This window comes from Coregonus clupeaformis, chromosome 13 (genome assembly GCF_020615455.1).
Source record: "Coregonus clupeaformis isolate EN_2021a chromosome 13, ASM2061545v1, whole genome shotgun sequence".
Taxonomy (NCBI): domain Eukaryota; kingdom Metazoa; phylum Chordata; class Actinopteri; order Salmoniformes; family Salmonidae; genus Coregonus; species Coregonus clupeaformis.
The window spans coordinates 37,277,269-37,295,290 of record NC_059204.1 but is presented as its reverse complement, the minus strand read 5'-3'; the positions used below and the strand labels follow the sequence as shown (position 1 = coordinate 37,295,290).

Here is an 18,022-nt window from a genome sequence, read left to right as displayed (position 1 = left end):
CAGTCTTCAGTCTGGCAGCTTGAAGATGTCACCATCCAGGCCCATGTCATAGCATGCAGTGGCCTGACAGGGAGATTACAATAAATACATTATGTACCTTTCATCACCAAAGCCATGTTAGCATTTGCTGAACAATTCAACCCGTGGTTAGTGTCATTGATATATGGAAATTCACATTCAATGTTCAGTTCATAAGCATTGACTAATACCTCCATGGCAGGGGTTGGCAAGCCTGGTCCCGGAGTGCTGCAGGCACACCGACCTGGAAGACAAGGTGTGTTGAATTTAAACAATCATTGAACTGCTCAATTAGCTCAGTTGGTCAGGGCTGCATTCAGTACATACAAATGTATAGAACGTTCAATTGAACGGAAATTGTTCTGTACTGAACGATTAGTTGAAAAAAATGGGGTTGGGTTGTGGGTTCAAAATGCACAGCTGCCCTTTAAATTCACTCATTGCTTCAAGCCACAAACCGGCTCACCCACCGAACGGAGAAAACGTATCTCAAAGTCTGTTCAAGAACGTACAATAATGTTTTTGGAAAACTTGCCGTTCCACAATGTAGCAAATGTTCAAGCGAACTGAACGCACCCCTGGTGTGGTGCCTAGTTGAAACAAAATCCTGCAGTACCTGCGGCACTCCAGGAACAGGGTTGCCTACCCCTGCTCTAGGGTCCTGTGGTGAAATGACTGATGTGCAAGGTATTGGGCAACAGCTTTCTTCCAGGGCCCATATTCACAAAGCCTCTCAGAGTAGGGCTAGTGATCTAGGATAACCACCCGCTAGTCAATGTATTTGTACTCGGTGTGAAGGCAAAACTTATCCAGAAATCAGTACTACTGTGAGATTCTTTGTGAATATGGGCCCTGGCCTGTCAGCCTGCTGGCTTGTCAGCAATGCCACGCCACCTGAAATGCAACAACAACAAAAACATGAATAAGATTTAGCTTAGTCTAACTTAGCTAACTAGCTAATGAAACACAAATGCAAATATGCACAAGCCCCCTAAATCAGACAAATTATATAAACACAGCTTATTTGCAGTAAAATTAGGAGGGCATTTTTCTTGCCAACTTTCAGTCACAAACACATCAATAAACAGGCAGGGGAACAAAGTAGTTTGACAAAAACTATTCAAATAGTCAGTAACTAGCTAGTCTTTGAAATACAGCTACCAAATGATATAGCTAGTTGTTCTTTTCGAGAAACCTAGCTAGAGTCCACTTAGCTAGCTAGCTAAGGAGAACTCTGTTGGTGGGGGTAAGCTAACGTTAGCTAGCTTTCCCCCAGCTGTTTCAAGATAGCTGGCTAGTTAACCTCTACGGGATCGGTGTCCCGGATACGGGACGGTTGAGCTAACATGTGCTAATGTGATTAGCATGACTGTTGTAGGTAACCGCAAACTTTCCAGGACATAAACATGTCTTATATGGGCAGAAAGCTTAAATTATTGTTAATCTAACTGCACTGTCCAATTTACAATAGTTATTACAGTGAAAAAAGACCATGCTATTGTTTGAGGAGAGTGCACAACAATAAAAAACGTATCACTGCAACTGGTTTGATACATTCACCTCTGAAGGTAAATAATGTACTTACATTCAGTAATCTTGCTCTGATTTGTCATCCTAAGGGTCCCAGACATAAAATTTAGCATAGTTTTGTTTGATCAAATCACATTTTTATATTCAAATGTAGGAACTGGGTTCTACAGTTTGAACCCCTGTTTACATGTTTAGTCATTTAGCAGACGCTCTTATCCAGAGCGACTTACAGTTAGTGAGTGCATTATTTTCATACTGGCCCCCCGTGGGAAACGAACCCACAACCCTGGCGTTGCAAGCGCCATGCTCTACCAACTGAGCTACAGGGGACCTGTTGTCTCTGGCTCCACACCCACCCAACCCGGCCATCTAGATGTGTGAAAGTTAGTGTATACGCTAATGGTCCATCATGTATGACAATCCTGGGAGTGTATAAACTTACATTATTATTACCATATCCTTTTTGTATGTTCTCTAAAGTTATGTACTTGAAAATGTATCAATTGACCAATTCGGCACATTTGGGCAGACTTCATACAAAATAGTCCAGTATTGCAATGCTTCACTGGATCAATCTGAAACTTTGCGCACACACTGCTGCCATCTAGTGGCCAAAATCTAAATTGTGCCTAAACTGCAATATTATATTGTGGCCTTTCTATTGCATTTCAAAGATGATGGAACAAAACAAAACAAACGTTTTTTTGTTTGTATTATCTTTTACCAGATCTAATGTGTTATTCTCCTACATTAATTTCACATTTCCACAACCTTCAAAGTGTTTCCTTTCAAATAGTATCAAGAATATGCATATCCTTGCTTCAGGTCCTGAGCTACAGGCAGTTATATTTGGGGACGTCATTTAAGAGGAAAATTGAAAAAACGGTCCGATCCTTAAGAGGTTAATGGCATTTTTATGAAATTCATCAATCAGATGAATAGCTAGCAAATATATTCATCCACCTATGTGTCCATTGTAGCAGCTAGCTGATCCAAGTTTTCGATGCATGCCTCCACACGGAAAAGCAGCTAATCTGGAGAAGCGTCGTTTTCAGCAGCGGCCAGCACTGTACATGAATCTAGCCACAAAGATGAGCCACATTAGTGGAATTCTTCTTCTTCTATGGTATATTGGCAATCGCACAATTTTATGTGCATCCCCCCACCTACTGTGCGGGATGGAAACAGTATTCCCAAAAATGGAACAAAATACCCCCCAAAAAACAACCAAACTAGAAAAATTTTTATAAACTAAATCAAATAAGTTTTCTGTTAAAAAATAAAACAGATCAGATCCCGACACAGGTTCAAGGAAACATGGGAGGGCGGGTCTTCCGGCGCCAGTACCCCTTGCAAGTCTTCAGATGTAAAATCTTTCAGTCCCAAAAACTTTTCTGCTGCTTTCTGCTGCTTCCTCTGTTCTTCAGAAATACAATCAATCAAAATAATACCACTCCTGGTCACTCTGACAGACTCCACTTTTCCCAGCGCATACTTCACAATTTTCGACACCTCAAACAGGTCTCCCACATATGCATTCTTACACAACAAACGCATCCCAACAAGAAGTGATTCATCATAATTCATACACATATCCGCCACTCCAATTTTTGTCAATTTCATTTTTGTTCCAGTTTTCGATACTACTGTTGTCCATTCTGAACATTCGTCTTCAACAACTTGATTCGAACTCAGCATCCACTTCTGCCATCTTTCCCAATCTCCACATCTTGTTTCATTAGTGGAATTTGCAGTTTGCCTTCAAAATAAAGGTCAAATTCAACAAAAGACAATAATTCGTTAATTTGACAAAGAAGGACAAATCAGTTGAAATCGCACTGTGGATATATCAGACTTCATAATTGCATTTGGGGCATACTTACACTGAGTATTCCAAAATAATAATAATAATAACAGAATGCCTTCCTAATATTGAGTTGCACCATCACCAAATCACATCACTATTCAGCCCATTGACTGGTGAGCTAATGTGGCTCATTTCACAGTAGTGTCAAAGTCCAGCAATAAGAGTTAAGACCTTAATATTTGTGTAAACTCTTCACAGTTCTGTGGGTGTCACTGAGTAGGCTGATACCTCATTTTATGGACCCAAGATCCATAGGTAAAGCTTTACATTGCAATATGAATGTCCAATACGCACAATAGACTGACTGGTGAGGTGATTTCCCACAGTTTAAGTCCTGCAATAAGAGCTGTGATGCTAATAATTGTGTAAACTCTTCACAGTTTGAACATTTCATGGACCCAAGATCCATTGGCAAGGCTGTACAGTGCATACAGTATGCTCCCAATGCAATTCTGAAGTCTAATACATCCACAGTGCGATTTCAAAAGAGTTGTATTTTTTTATTTATTAACAAATTATTGTCTTTGGTTGAATTTATATAAAAACATTCCAAACATTATCCAGTTCAAAATGGCGTGATTCCACTATTTGTATCTGTTTGCGTCAGTTTCAATGCGGGACCTTTATTTTGATGGCGAACCTACTAGTTTGGCTAATCGTTATTATGGCTAGCTTCACATAGGTGGTGCAAAAGCAGTTGTGCAGTGCGCTGTGACATTGATCGACCAATGGTGTGTTAGATTCCACGCACAGACGTTTGATTGACACCCCCTCATTATCATATTGGAGGAAGAAATACAGAAATAAATAAATGAATATATATATATATATATATATGATTAAATGAATTAAAGTTTGAATAATTAGATAATACATAGACACATAATTAAATACATACAGATATGTGAAGAAAATGAATACATTTTAGTCTGTACTTTTGTATTTCCTTGCTCATTTATTTAAGTATGTGTGGATTTATTTATTTATCTAATTATGTGTGCATTTATTTATTCATTTAATTCAAATTACGACAGGTTTGGTCCTCCATAGGATCATAGACTGATCGGGATACTGGAGTGGTAGTAGCCTAATGACTAACTTGTGCATAGCAGCATACTATAATGATTGTGTGTGCAAAAATGGTGTTGGTAGAAGCATTGACAGACTATAGGCCCCTACTGTACTGATACTGTCCATAATATCATACTAAAGTAATAATGTCAAAAGTGTTCATATCGGCCTAGGCTACTTTAACCATCCTTCCTAACTTTGTCTATTTGTTTTTCAATTTAATAGGCTAATTTCTGATTTCAAAAAACATTATGTAGATTCATATTAACAATTAACACAAGTTTGGCAAGCTATATACAGTGGGGGGAAAAGTATTTAGTCAGCCACCAATTGTGCAAGTTCTACCACTTAAAAAGATGAGGCCTGTAATTTTCATCATAGGTACATGTCAACTATGACAGACAAATGGAGAAAAAAAAATCCAGAAAATCACATTGTAGGATTTTTTATGAATTTATTTGCAAATTATGGTGGAAAATAAGTATTTGGTAATCTACAAACAAGCAATATTTCTGGCTCTCACAGACCTGTAACTTCATCTTTAAGAGGCTCCTCTGTCCTCCACTCGTTACCTGTATTAATGGCACCTGTTTGAACTTGTTATCAGTATAAAAGACACCTGTCCACAACCTCAAACAGTCACACTCCAAACTCCACTATGGCCAAGACCAAAGAGCTGTCAAAGGACACCAGAAACAAAATTGTAGACCTGCACCAGGCTGGGAAGACTGAATCTGCAATAGGTAAGCAGCTTGGTTTGAAGAAATCAACTGTGGGAGCAATTATTAGGAAATGGAAGACATACAAGACCACTAATAATCTCCCTCGATCTGGGGCTCCACGCAAGATCTCACCCCGTGGGGTCAAAATGATCACAAGAACGGTGAGCAAAAATCCCAGAACCACACGGGGGGACCTAGTGAATGACCTGCAGAGAGCTAGGACCAAAGTAACAAAGCCTACCATCAGTAACACACTACGCCGCCAGGGACTCAAATCCTGCAGTGCCAGACGTGTCCCCCCTGCTTAAGCCAGTACATGTCCAGGCCCGTCTGAAGTTTGCTAGAGTGCATTTGGATGATCCAGAAGAGGATTGGGAGAATGTCATATGGTCAGATGAAACCAAAATATAACTTTTTGGTAAAAACTCAACTCGTCGTGTTTGGAGGACAAAGAATGCTGAGTTGCATCCAAAGAACACCATACCTACTGTGAAGCATGGGGGTGGAAACATCATGCTTTGGGGCTGTTTTCTGCAAAGGGACCAGGACGACTGATCTGTGTAAAGGAAAGAATGAATGGGGCCATGTATCGTGAGATTTTGAGTGAAAACCTCCTTCCATCAGCAAGGGCATTGAAGATGAAACGTGGCTGGGTCTTTCAGCATGACAATGATCCCAAACACACTGCCCGGGCAACGAAGGAGTGGCTTCGTAAGAAGCATTTCAAGGTCCTGGAGTGGCCTAGCCAGTCTCCAGATCTCAACCCCATAGAAAATCTTTGGAGGGAGTTGAAAGTCTGTGTTGCCCAGCGACAGCCCCAAAACATCACTGCTCTAGAGGAGATCTGCATGGTGGAATGGGCCAAAATACCAGCAACAGTGTGTGAAAACCTTGTGAAGACTTACAGAAAACGTTTGACCTGTGTCATTGCCAACAAAGGGTATATAACAAAGTATTGAGAAACGTTTGTTATTGACCAGATACTTATTTTCCACCATAATTTGCAAATGAATTCATAAAAAATCCTACAATGTGATTTTCTGGGAAAAAAAATCTCATTTTGTCTGTCATAGTTGACGTGTACCTATGATGAAAATTACAGGCCTCTCATCTTTTTAAGTGGGAGAACTTGCACAATTGGTGGCTGACTAAATACTTTTTTCCCCCACTGTATCTCACATGATGACCATTAGGAAAACAAAACAATAGCTTTTTTAACACAGTAGCGTCCTCATCTGGACTAAAGTTGAATGGCATTTGGTTCCTCATCCAAATGACCATAACGAAGCTCATATATAAGTGTAGCCTATATCCTTCTTTGTTCTTTACCTGTTTTGATTGAATGTGTATTTTCATACATGGAACGAAACACAATAGTATCCACTGTTTATCCTGGAATTATTTTATTCAGTGATCTACTCAGTCATGATAACATTGCATTGTTTCAGCTCAAAGTCAGTAGAGCTGAATCTGTTGTGAAAGTGCACCGTCAGTTAGATAAGCAGCAAACACAGCTCAAATCAGTTCAGTAGCAATTTTATACAGCATTAATGCCAGGGATGAAAGATGCCTGGTTTCCATATCACAGTATTTAAAAGTCAATTACATCAATTAACACCAAACAAAACATCTTCATGACACCCCAAAAAAATTTATGAGAAAAAATATCCTGGAGATCGAATTTACCAAACCAAAAGTGTTTGATTATGAAATGAGCTCACAGTTCAACAAGGCATTGTTTAGTTTTTTGTGACCAACTTTTTATTTAGTTTTTTCAGAAGGGGGGTTACAGGTACAGGTATAACATTCAAAGTCATATATGTGTATATATATTCAGTTATCATATTTTCATTTCATATTTTATATTTTGTTGTACCTGTAGGCTGCCACTTGAAGAAAAACAACACAACAAAAAACAATCCGAGAAATGCATACAAAGATAAAGAACAGTATCAACAGTTTACTAAGGTTACCCCCCCCAGTTTCCATCCCCTTTATTTCAATTAAATGTTTCAAGGACAAAATTACATGTATTTAATAATGTTGTTGTTGCTGTGGGGACAGTAACCTTAGTACTCTCAAAAAAATATATTTTAAGGAAAATGTTTTTATATATTTGTTATTTTTATGTTTAGCTTACATAATATAATTTAAAAGTATGCATTAAGGTGTCTGTAATATAATACATGTGTCAAAAACGAATGTAGACATTAATAAATGCATTTCTATAGCTTCCAAACTTTTTTTTTACAATGGGGAGGAGTACCAAGATGGCTGCGCTGTGGCTTCAATACAACACCCCATGTTAGTCATCCAGGGTTTATATACGTAATTGCTCTAAAGATACCTTGTTAAAGTTACTAAAGTAATCTTCTAATCAAGAGAAAAGGGCAATTTTCTCTTAGAATCTCTAGATTTTAACATGAGGTAAAACTGGTATCGTACTAAGAAAATAATTTTATGACAAAAACTGCCATCAAAACCCTTTTTGTAATAATAACTTGATAAATTGTCAAAATAATTTGTATATTATATAGGTTGAAATTGTGGCAAGTATTATTTCCTTTTGAAACCATTTCATTGGTTATATTACAGATGTGATATGAATAGTTGGGTCGTTCCACAATATTAGTGCCTTCTGCATCACTTTGACATTCTAAGTAAGATTTTGCACAAATATTGAATTTTAAAAGCCTGTTATTTTTAATAAAGTGCCCTGTAATATAGACCACAGGGAAAATTCTATCAATCTGATTTTGTATATGAATAAAATACTTGCTAAAGTGCCAAAATTCTGCATTTTGACATGTGCCTCTGTGCATCCTCTGTGACTTTTAGGAAGATTTTAACCCACTTAACCACATTTCTCCAAGTTTTCACCATCATTGTAAAGCCCTACTTATGTTGTTGCTTTGACAAAGTAATTTCTGAAGATGATTATTTATTTCATGTTATTTAAGGTCAATCCTGTTATGTCATCTGAACTCTTGTTTTAGTATGGTAAAACTATTCAAAAGAGACATTGAACATCATCTCATAGTCAAATCATAGTGTAAACGCAGGTGAGCTGGTTCTACTCTTTATGACTATTTTCTGGTGTTTTGTGGTGGAAAACAGAGCAGGTCCAGCATAACACATCAATCCTGTTACCCATAGAGAGACAGGCTAGAAATGTTTTAACAATTAAACATTTTTGGTGAAGCTCACATTCAATTGCCCCTCCCTGTTGCACACAACAAGCTTCCATTCCCCCTGTCAGAAGTGGATTTATGGCTGATTTAAGATGAAGTGGTCAACCCTGTTACGGTCAACCCTGTTACTTTATTTGGCACTTGTTAGGCACTTACTATAGTCAAAAATATGTTTTTCATTAAGTTGAACATGTGCTCTTTATGATAGAATGTTAAAATTAGGTGAAATAAAACTTTAAAAAATTCAATACTCAAAAGGCACCTAATTGGTGGAACGACCAAGTTACCTAAGTGGTTGCACATTAAAGTGAATAATTTCTACCCATGTACACATAGAAATGTGAGCACATACAGTATTGTATGCTTTTGCTTGCTATGGGTATTCCTTCTATGGAATTTCTAAAGATTCACTGCAAAAGACTCAAAGGACTGTTGCTTTTGCAGTCTTACTGTAAACAACTGTAATCCATCTTCAGTTGATAGGAGGAAGCAAAATAAGAATATTCAACGGAAAGGAAAAATACACAGTTTGAGAGTTCACAGCCAGGACTTCTTGCCTCTTCCTATTTTAGCTATGTTGGCCAGTTTGGCCTTAGTGCGTTCTTTCTCATCTGGGCTCCTCTTGGAGGTGCACTCTACTGTGGAGTCCGTCTCGAAGGAGATGGCTGGGGTGTGGGTGGGCAACACACCACTGCCCTTCTCCTGGGATATGGGAGGGGGGGTCTGCAGGACCACCCTGCCTCGTAGGGAGTGTTTGAGCTGCAGCAGCAGAGGGTTGGGGTTGTGATACAGGTCCACACGTTCCACAGGGTCCCTCTCTGGCTCGCAGCATGTGGAGCAGGCCGAGCACAGCACACGGAAAATATAGACCCAGCCCAGGTAGTGCAGCTCCACAATGTTCAGGATGAAGCAGCCCAGGCTGATGCTGAACATGAAGTTGAGGAAGATGGTCTTCTCCGTGGCACGAGACACGAAGCAGTCAGTCCGGTTGGGACAGGGGTAGGTCTCACAGCGGAACAATTGAGGCACTTCAAAGCCAAACAGGTAGTACTGGCCCACTAGGAAGGCTATCTCCATGATGGAGCGCAGCACCACGTGGATGATGTAGGTCAGCAGCACTTGGCTGGACAGCTCAGTGGGGTCCTTCCCCACCTCCCTCAAGTCCTCCTCCAGCAGGCTCTGCTCCACACACTCCCCCTCCCGGGCGCCCCACTCCTCTTCATTGCAGTGGTTGAAGGAGGGGTTGCTGGCCTTCAGGGCTTCCCCATCCTCCACCCCTACATGTTTGAGACTTTCATGTGCAGGAGGGGGCTTGGCGACCACCTGGATCTTCTCAGTCTCTAACTTCTCATCCTTAGCTATCTTGTGCAACACATAGACAATGTAGAAGATGGACGGTGTGGAGACAAGCACTATCTGGAAGACCCAGAAGCGCAGGTGTGAGACGGGGGCGAAGGTGTCGTAGCAGACGTTGTTGCAACCAGGCTGCAGGGTGTTGCAGGTGAATTTGGACTGCTCATCGCTGTACACTGCGTCCCCCACCAGGGTCACCAGCAGGATGCGGAAGATGAGCAGCATGGTCAGCCAGATCTTGCCGATCACCGTGGAGTGGTTCTGAACCTCCGTTAAGAAGCGACCAAGAATGGACCAGTCTCCCATTTCTTAACCTGTGGGGAAGCACAGATGGAAAAACAAACAGCAGCAGGCCTATGGTGTGTTGAACCCACCACACTACAACAACATTATGCCCCACAGACAAATCAATATTAGTACTACAGTCTTTGAAGGAGTGAAACATGGATGGAACCTGCACATCTGCAGCACTGGCATATTTCCTTGTAATTTATCAGGTCTTTAATGAGTAAGCCATCAATACAGTTTAGTCTCTTGTGTCTATTGTCTATTGCGGGAGGGGCACATGCTAAGTCAGCAGAACCATGAAGCCATAAAACAGGTCAACACATAATGTCATCCACCATCCATAAGAGGGGCCTCAAAATACTTAGATGTATGGCCCATTCACAATGTCACACAACATACATGTACACACAACATATTTAAAAGACACAATATACTGTAGGGTATGTTGGAACATGTCTCTATGTGTTATGTAGATGATCTTTGTTTTATATACAGTATGTGTTGTTTAAATTAGTGATCTGGGTTATTCTAAATACTATGAGAAAATGCTTAATTTGATACATGAAATGATTATGAAGTAGAAAGAGAAAATTTAATATAGGTTACACTCTTCATAATACAGACAGAGACAGCTCTACGTTGTCCCTGACAGACACACAAACTACAGTACATCATTAACTAATAATAATAATACCTCACTAATTGTATAAATGTACACTTTGTAAATGCAGCCTACCCCTCCACTCAACCTATTTAACAACAGTCCATGGTGGTGTCATTGTCCAAATGCAAAAACAGCTGAAAATGTCCACACAGCACATACAGATACATAAATCCTAATGACTGATTTCTGGAGGAACTTACCTTGTGAAAATGTGTTTCTTTCCGATCCAAATCTGGAAAAATGCCAAAGCAAGCAATCTGCATAACTATCTTTGAAGTGGGAGCTGGTTGCTGGATGTTATGGAGTCTATTGAGCTGGATGAGGAGAGAATGGGCTGACCACACATATTCCCTGACTCCATCTGAAACACTCATTGTACTGTATGCGAACAAAGGCTTTCAATGTACAGTGGGACAAAGATTTAAATGCACAATGGGGGGCACCTTTTCTGAACAGCTGTTCAGTCAAGCACAGAGTTCAAAGAACGTGCTGGAAAAAAATGTCAACAGTACTGATTTGTAAATGGATATTTGTCTGCTTTTGAGCTGTGGAATTGGGATAAAAATTAATAATGTGAGACTGCTCATACACCCATACCTACTTTTACTCCTATTTACTTTAAAATGCTATGAAATATTGTAACAGTATAATGTTCACCTCATCTATCATAGATGAAATAATCAATCACAAATTAACCAATAAAACTAAGAATTTGCCGGATAATTGCAGTAGAATAAAGTAATTGTCATCCTGTGGAATAATTAAATGTTAAAGCATCTTTATATCAACCTCTTTATTTCAATATAACCAGCTAAATTTGCATTGACAACTCCAGGTGGCAGTACTAGTAGACCTACTATTGGATGTATCGTTATTCCACAGATCCACTTGTTGAGTCAGTGCCGCTCATAACTGTTGCTTTTACTAATTCATCCCAATGTCCTGAAACCTAGATACCAGATGAGTTATCAGTGATCCTCTAACTAAAAATAAATCATGTTCTCATTTCAATCCTGTTATTATTGAGGCTGGGTTTGGCCCAGTTTGGTGTACAGTGCATTCAGAAAGTATTCAGACCCCTTGACTTTGTCCACATTTTGTTACATTACAGCCTTAAATTGTTTTTTCCCCTCCTTAATCTACACGCAATACAACATAATGCAAATGTATTAAAAATAAAAAACGGAAATATCACATTTACATAAGTATTCTGACCCATTACTCAGTACTTTGTTGAGGCACCTTTGGCAGCGACTACAGCCTCAAGTCTTCTTGGGTATGACGCTACCAGCTTGACACACCTGTATTTGGGGAGTTTCTCAGATTCTTCTCTGCAGATCCACTCAAGCTCTGTCAGGTTGGATGGGGAGCGTCGCTGCATAGCTATTTTCAGGTCTCTCCAGAGATGTTAGATTGGGTTCAAGTCCGGGCTCTGGCTGGGCCACTCAAGGACATTCAGAGACTTGTCCCGAAGCCACTCCTGCGTTGTCTTGGCTGTGTGCTTAGGGTCGTTGTCCTGTTGGAAGGTGATCCTTCGCCTCAGTCTGAGGTCCTGAGCGCTCTGGAGCAGGTTTTCATCAAGGATATCTCTGTACTTTGCTCCGTTCATCTTTCCCTCGATCCTGACTAGTCTCCCAGTCCAAGCCACTGAAAAACATCCCCACAGCATGATGCTGCCACCACCATGCTTCACCGTAGGGATGATGCCAGGTTTCCTCCAGACGTGACGCTTGGCTTTCAGGCCAAAGAGTTCAATCTTGGTTTCATCAGACCAGATAATCTTGTTTCTCATGGTCTGAGTCCTTTAGGTGCCTTTTGGCAAACTCCAAGTGGGCTGTCATGTGCCTTTTACTGAGGAGTGGCTACTCTACCATAAAGGCCTGATTGGTGGAATGCTGCAGAGATGGTTGTCCTTCTGGAAGGTTCTCCCATCTCCACAGAGGAACTGTGGAGCTTGGGCAGAGTGACCATTGGGTTCTTGGTCACCTCCTTGACCAAGGCCCTTCTTCCATGACTGCTCAGTTTGGCCGGGCGGCCAGCTCTAGGAAGAGTCTTGGTGGTTCCAAACTTCTTCCATTTAAGAATGATGGAGGCCACTGTGTTCTTGGGGACCTTCAATGCTGCAGAAATGTTTTGGTACCCATCCCCAGATCTGTGCCTAGACACAATCCTGTCTCAGAGCTCTACGGACAATTCCTTCAACCTCATGGCTTGGTTTTTGCTCTGACATGCACTGTCAACTGTGGGACCTTATATAGACAGTGGTGTGTCTTTCCAAATCATGTCCAATCAATTGAATTTACCACAGACTCCAATCAAGTTGTAGAAACATCTCAAGGATGATCAATGGAAACAGGATGCACCTGAGCTCAATTTCGAGTCTCATAGCAAAGGGTCTGAATACTTATGTAAATAAGGTATTTATGTTTTTTATGTTTAATACATTTGCAAAAATGTCTAAACACCTGTTTTTGCTTTGTCATTATAGAGTATTGTGTGTAGATTGATGAGGAAAAAATATAATTTAATCCATTATAGAATAAGGCTGTAACGTAACAAAATGTGGGAAAAGGGAAGGGGTCTGAATACTTTCCGAAGGCGCTGTATATCATCAGTAAGCAGGTAGGAACACTCAGGACACAAGGTCAAAACAATAGGTGTACAATCCCTTACAAAAGACATTGGCAATGTTTATTCTCTTTCATTGAGATATTTTGTATTGAAGCATAGGCCTATGTATACTGAACAAAAATATAAACGCAACATGTAAAGTGTGCTGAAATAAAATATCCTAGAAATGTTCCATACGCACACAAAGCTTATTTCTCTCAAATGTTTTGCACAAATTTGTTTACTTCCCTGTTTGTGAGTATTTCTCCTTTGCCAAGATAATCCATCCACCTGACAAGTGTGGCATATCAAGAAGCATATCAAGAAGCTAATGAAACAGCATGATGCACCTTGTGCTGGGGACAATAAAAGGCCACTAAAATGTGCAGTTTTGTCACACAGCACAATGCCACAGATGTCTCAAGTTTTGAGGGAGCGTGCAATTGGCATGCTGACTGCAGGAATGTCCACCAGATCTGTTGCCAGAGAGTTGAATGTTCATTTCAAACCATAAGCCGCCTACAACGTTGTTTTAGAGAATTTGGCAGTACGTCCAACTGGCCTCACAACCGCAGACCACGTGTAACCCTGCCAGCCCAGGACCTCCACATCCGGCTTCTTCACCTGCAGGATCGCCTGAGGGGAGAGGGGGTGGGGTGCTGAGGAGTATTTCTGTCTGTAATAAAGCCCTTTTGTGGGGAAAAACTCATTCTGATTGGCAGGGCCTGGCTCCCCAGTAGGTGGGCCTGGCTGCCAAGTGGGTGGGCCCATACCCTCCCAGGCCCACCCATGGCTGCGCCACTGCCCAGTCTTGTGAAATCCATAGATTAGGGCCAATGAATTTATTTCAATTGACTGATTTCCTTCTATGAACTGTAACTCAGTAAACACGTTGAAATTGAATTGTTACATTTATATTTTTGTTCAGTATATTTAGGTTACTGTACGTGATTTTAAATATTATCTATTGTCATCTAAACATCCATCCATTCTAAAACACCTTAAAAACACTCCATTCCAACTCCTATCACAACAGTATCCCTTTAAACCTTCTCTCATCCTCAAATAGATTTTTAGATTAATTACACAGTTTGTAGGCAAATAGCGATTCCCGTTCAGCGTTCACATAGAATTGGCTTTCCAGACGTAGATTTGGTTGGGTGATAATATTCCCATTTATTGCACATATAAAGTATAAATGACGTACAACTACTGTGCATAGAATACATTCTGTACTTTAAGAGAAGTGCATTCCATATGGCTTAGTCTGACAGTAAGAAGCACGCTCTCTCCTCTCACCTGTGATAACACTTCCTGGTCACCTGTAGACATGTGACTAATGACCTATAACCAACATAGAGATGGAAAGAGGTCTCAACTTTGTATCTGCGCCATTATGGCAACTGTGACAGCATGGGAAGCGCCATTGAAGCAATCTCCATTTCAAATCAAATTTTAGTAAGATAAGAACTATTTAGTCTAGATAGCCATGATTAGTTGTTGAGGAGTCTTATGGCTTGGGGGTAGAAGCTGTTAAGAAGCCTTTTGGACCTAGACTTGGCGCTCCGGTACCGCTTGCCGTGCGGTAGCAGAGAGAACAGTCTATGACTAGGGTGGCTGGAGTCTTTTACAATTTTGTGGGCCTTCCTCTGACACCGCCTGGTATAGAGGTCCTGGCTGGCATGAAGCTTGGCCCCAGTGATGGACTGGGCCGTACGCACTACCCTCTGTAGTGCCTTGCGGTCGGAGGCCGAGCAGGATGCTCTCGATGGTGCAGCTGTAGAACTTTTTGAGGATCTGAGGACCCATGCCAAGTCTTCTCAGTCTCCTGAGGGGGAATAGGCTTTGTCGTGCCCTCTTCATGACTGTCTTGGTGTGTTTGGACCATGATAGTTTGTTGGTGATGTGGACACCAAGGAACTTGAAGCTCTCAACCTGTTCCACTAAAGCCCCGTCGATGAGAATGGGGACGTGCTCAGTCCTCTTTTTTTTCCTGTAGTCCACGATCATCTCCTTTGTCTTGATCACGTTGAGGGAGAGGTTGTTATCCTGGCACCACACAGCCAGGTCTCTGACCTCCTCCCTATAGGCTGTCTCATCGTTGTCGGTGATCAGGCCTACCACTGTTGTGTTGTCGGCAAACTTAATGATGGTGTTGGAGTCATGGGTGAACAGGGAGTACAGGAAGGGACTGAGCACGCACCCCTGAGGGCCCCCGTGTTGAGGATCAGTGTGGCAGATGTGTTGTTACCTACCCTTACCACCTGGGGGCGGTCCGTCAGGAAGCCCAGGATCCAGTTACAGAGGGATGTGTTTAGTCCCAGGGTCCTTAGCTTAGTGGCACTATGGTGTTGAACGCTGAGCTGTAGTCAATGAATAGCATTCTCACATAGGTGTTGCTCTTGTCCAGGTTGGAAAGTGCAGTGTTGAGTGCAATAGAGATTGCATCATCTGTGGATCTGTTGGGGCGGTATGCAAATTGGAGTGGGTCTAGGGTTTCTGGGGTAATGGTGTTGATGTGAGCCATGACCAGCCTTTTAAAGGGTCTTCACTAGTTACCACAGCCACAAATCCATAATTATTTCTAAATCCCGCCTCTTTTTTAAAAGTATCTTCTTAAAATCTTAATTTAAACCTAACGCTAACTTTAACCGTAACCACACTGCTATTCTTATGCCTAACCCCAACCTTAAATTAAAACCAAAAAGCTAATTTTAGTCTTTATTAATTTTTACGATATGGACTTTGTGGCTTTGGTAACTAGTGAAAACCATTTTAAAGTAGTCAATTTTCTTCTTCTTTTGTGTTTGAAAAAAGTCTAAAGCTAATATTGGTGATGTACCGCCACCTGCAGTGCTGGAGTCCTGAACCAAATCGTGCGTGTCAGTCATTTATTGTGGCCACTAGATGGCAGTGATATAGCGTAAAGCCATTTACAAATCATAGCACCCAATTTGAAGAAGAAGACATTGCTCTGATCATTGTCTGATTGCTCCCAACCAATGACTGTATATATGAATGGACAAAGCCATTGATCACGTGACACCATTCATTCCTATGTGACGACTCAATAGTGCATTGAAGCCAAATTAAGTCGGTTAAGATGGCGTCTCATGGAGACAACATACACAGTTTGAACCACTCCAGGAAGTGACGTTGCAGGCTAGCTCAGTGCTGCCCCCTCTCATTGAAAAAGTCAAGTTGATGGCCGACCGGGGTACTGCAGGCTGCCACTAGCAATTCAATTATCCTTAACTTCTTCATTGTGAGATTTTTTAATAATCAGTTCAAGGACATATATCTGGTATATTAGAAACAATTATTAGTACCATGATTGTCTTCAAAAATTGCTTTATCTCTTCCAGTCGTTCTCCCCTGCTCCCAACCCAGTTGACTACTTTAAAATGGTGGAAACCCTCAAAGGCAATATCCATGCAAAAATGGGTCCTCTAACTATATCTATGCATATAACCCCATGCGAGTGCCCCTAGTGCAGGGTTTCCCAAACTCGGTCCCGGGTGCACGTTTTGGTTTTTGCCCTAGCACTACTCTTTCAAGAGGTAGGGTTTCAAATGTTTTTGGAAGATGGGTAGGGACTCTGCTTTCCTAGCTTCAGGGGGGAGCTGGTTCCACCATTTGGGTGCCAGGACAGAGAAGAGCTTGGACTAGGCTGAGTGGGAGCTTCCCTCCCATAGGGGTAGGAGGGCCAATAGAGCAGAGGTGGCAGAACAGAGTACTCGGGTTGGGGTGTAGGGTTTAAGCAGAGCCTGAAGGTAGAGGGGCAGTTCCTCATGCTGCTCCGTAGGCAAGTACCATGGTCTTGTAGTGGATGTGAGCTTCGACTGGAAGCCAGTGGAGTGTGCAGAGGAGTGGGGTGACGTGAGAATTTGGGAAGTTTGAACACCAGGCGGGCTGCAGCGTTCTGGATAAGTTGAAGGGGTTTGATGGCACAAGCGGGGAGCCCAGCCAACAGCAAGTTTCAGTAGTCCAGATGGGAGATGACAAGTGCCTGGATTAGCACCTGCACCGCTTCCTGTGTGAGGTAGGGTCGTACTCTATGAATGTTGTAGAGCATCAATCTGCAGGAGTGAGTCACTGCTTTGATGTTTGCAGAGGATAACAGGGTGTTGTCCAGTGTCACATCAAGGCTATTTGCCTTCTGGGAAGGGGACACCATGAAGTTGTCAGCTGTGATGGCGAGGTCTTAGAGCGGGCAGGCCTTCCCCAGGAAGAAGAGCAGCTCAGCTCCGTCTTATCGAGGTTGAGCTTGAGGTGGTGGGCCGACATTCAAGCTGAGATATTTATTTGAAACGTATTTTCAAAGTGGTTGACAAAGTTGTCCACGGAGAGGGAGGAGGGAGGGGGAGGAAGAGATTCCTAGTGGCTTTAGTAGCGGATACAGAGGAAGATAAGGTAGAGAGGGAGTGAAAGGATGATAGGTCCTCCGGAAGTTTAGTTTTTCTTCTATTTTCGCTCAGCTGCCCGAAGCCCTGTTGTGTAAGCTCACAATAAGTTGCTTAGCCATGGAGCAGGAGGGGAGGGCTGAGCCAGCCGGGAGGAAAGGGGACAGTGCGAGTCCTAGGATGTGGAAAGGGAGGATAGTAGGGTCGAAGTGGCAGAATCAGGAGACAGGAGGGAGAAGGATTTAGCAGAAGGGAGAGATTAAAGGACAGAAGAGGAGAGAGTAGTGGGAGAGAGAGAGAGTGAA

The 18,022-nt window shown here is 41.8% G+C and overlaps 1 protein-coding gene across 1 annotated transcript; it reads right to left on the bottom strand.

Moving 5' to 3' along the window:
* Window positions 1–8,574: 8,574 nt before the first annotated feature.
* LOC121580344 (gap junction delta-2 protein-like) lies at window positions 8,575–11,046 on the bottom strand. The gene is made up of 2 exons (XM_041895391.1): window positions 10,905–11,046; window positions 8,575–10,066 (listed from the first exon to the last, which is right to left on the bottom strand). Exon 2 carries the CDS (start codon window positions 10,056–10,058, stop codon window positions 8,937–8,939), a length of 1,122 nt encoding a protein of 373 aa, XP_041751325.1. The 5' UTR covers window positions 10,059–10,066; window positions 10,905–11,046; the 3' UTR covers window positions 8,575–8,936.
* Window positions 11,047–18,022: the final 6,976 nt, after the last annotated feature.

Excerpts from the sequence above, each read along its gene's own strand:
- LOC121580344 (XM_041895391.1), bottom strand. The coding sequence starts at position 10,058 with ATGGGAGACTGGTCCATTCTTGGTCGCTTCTTAACGGAGGTTCAGAAC.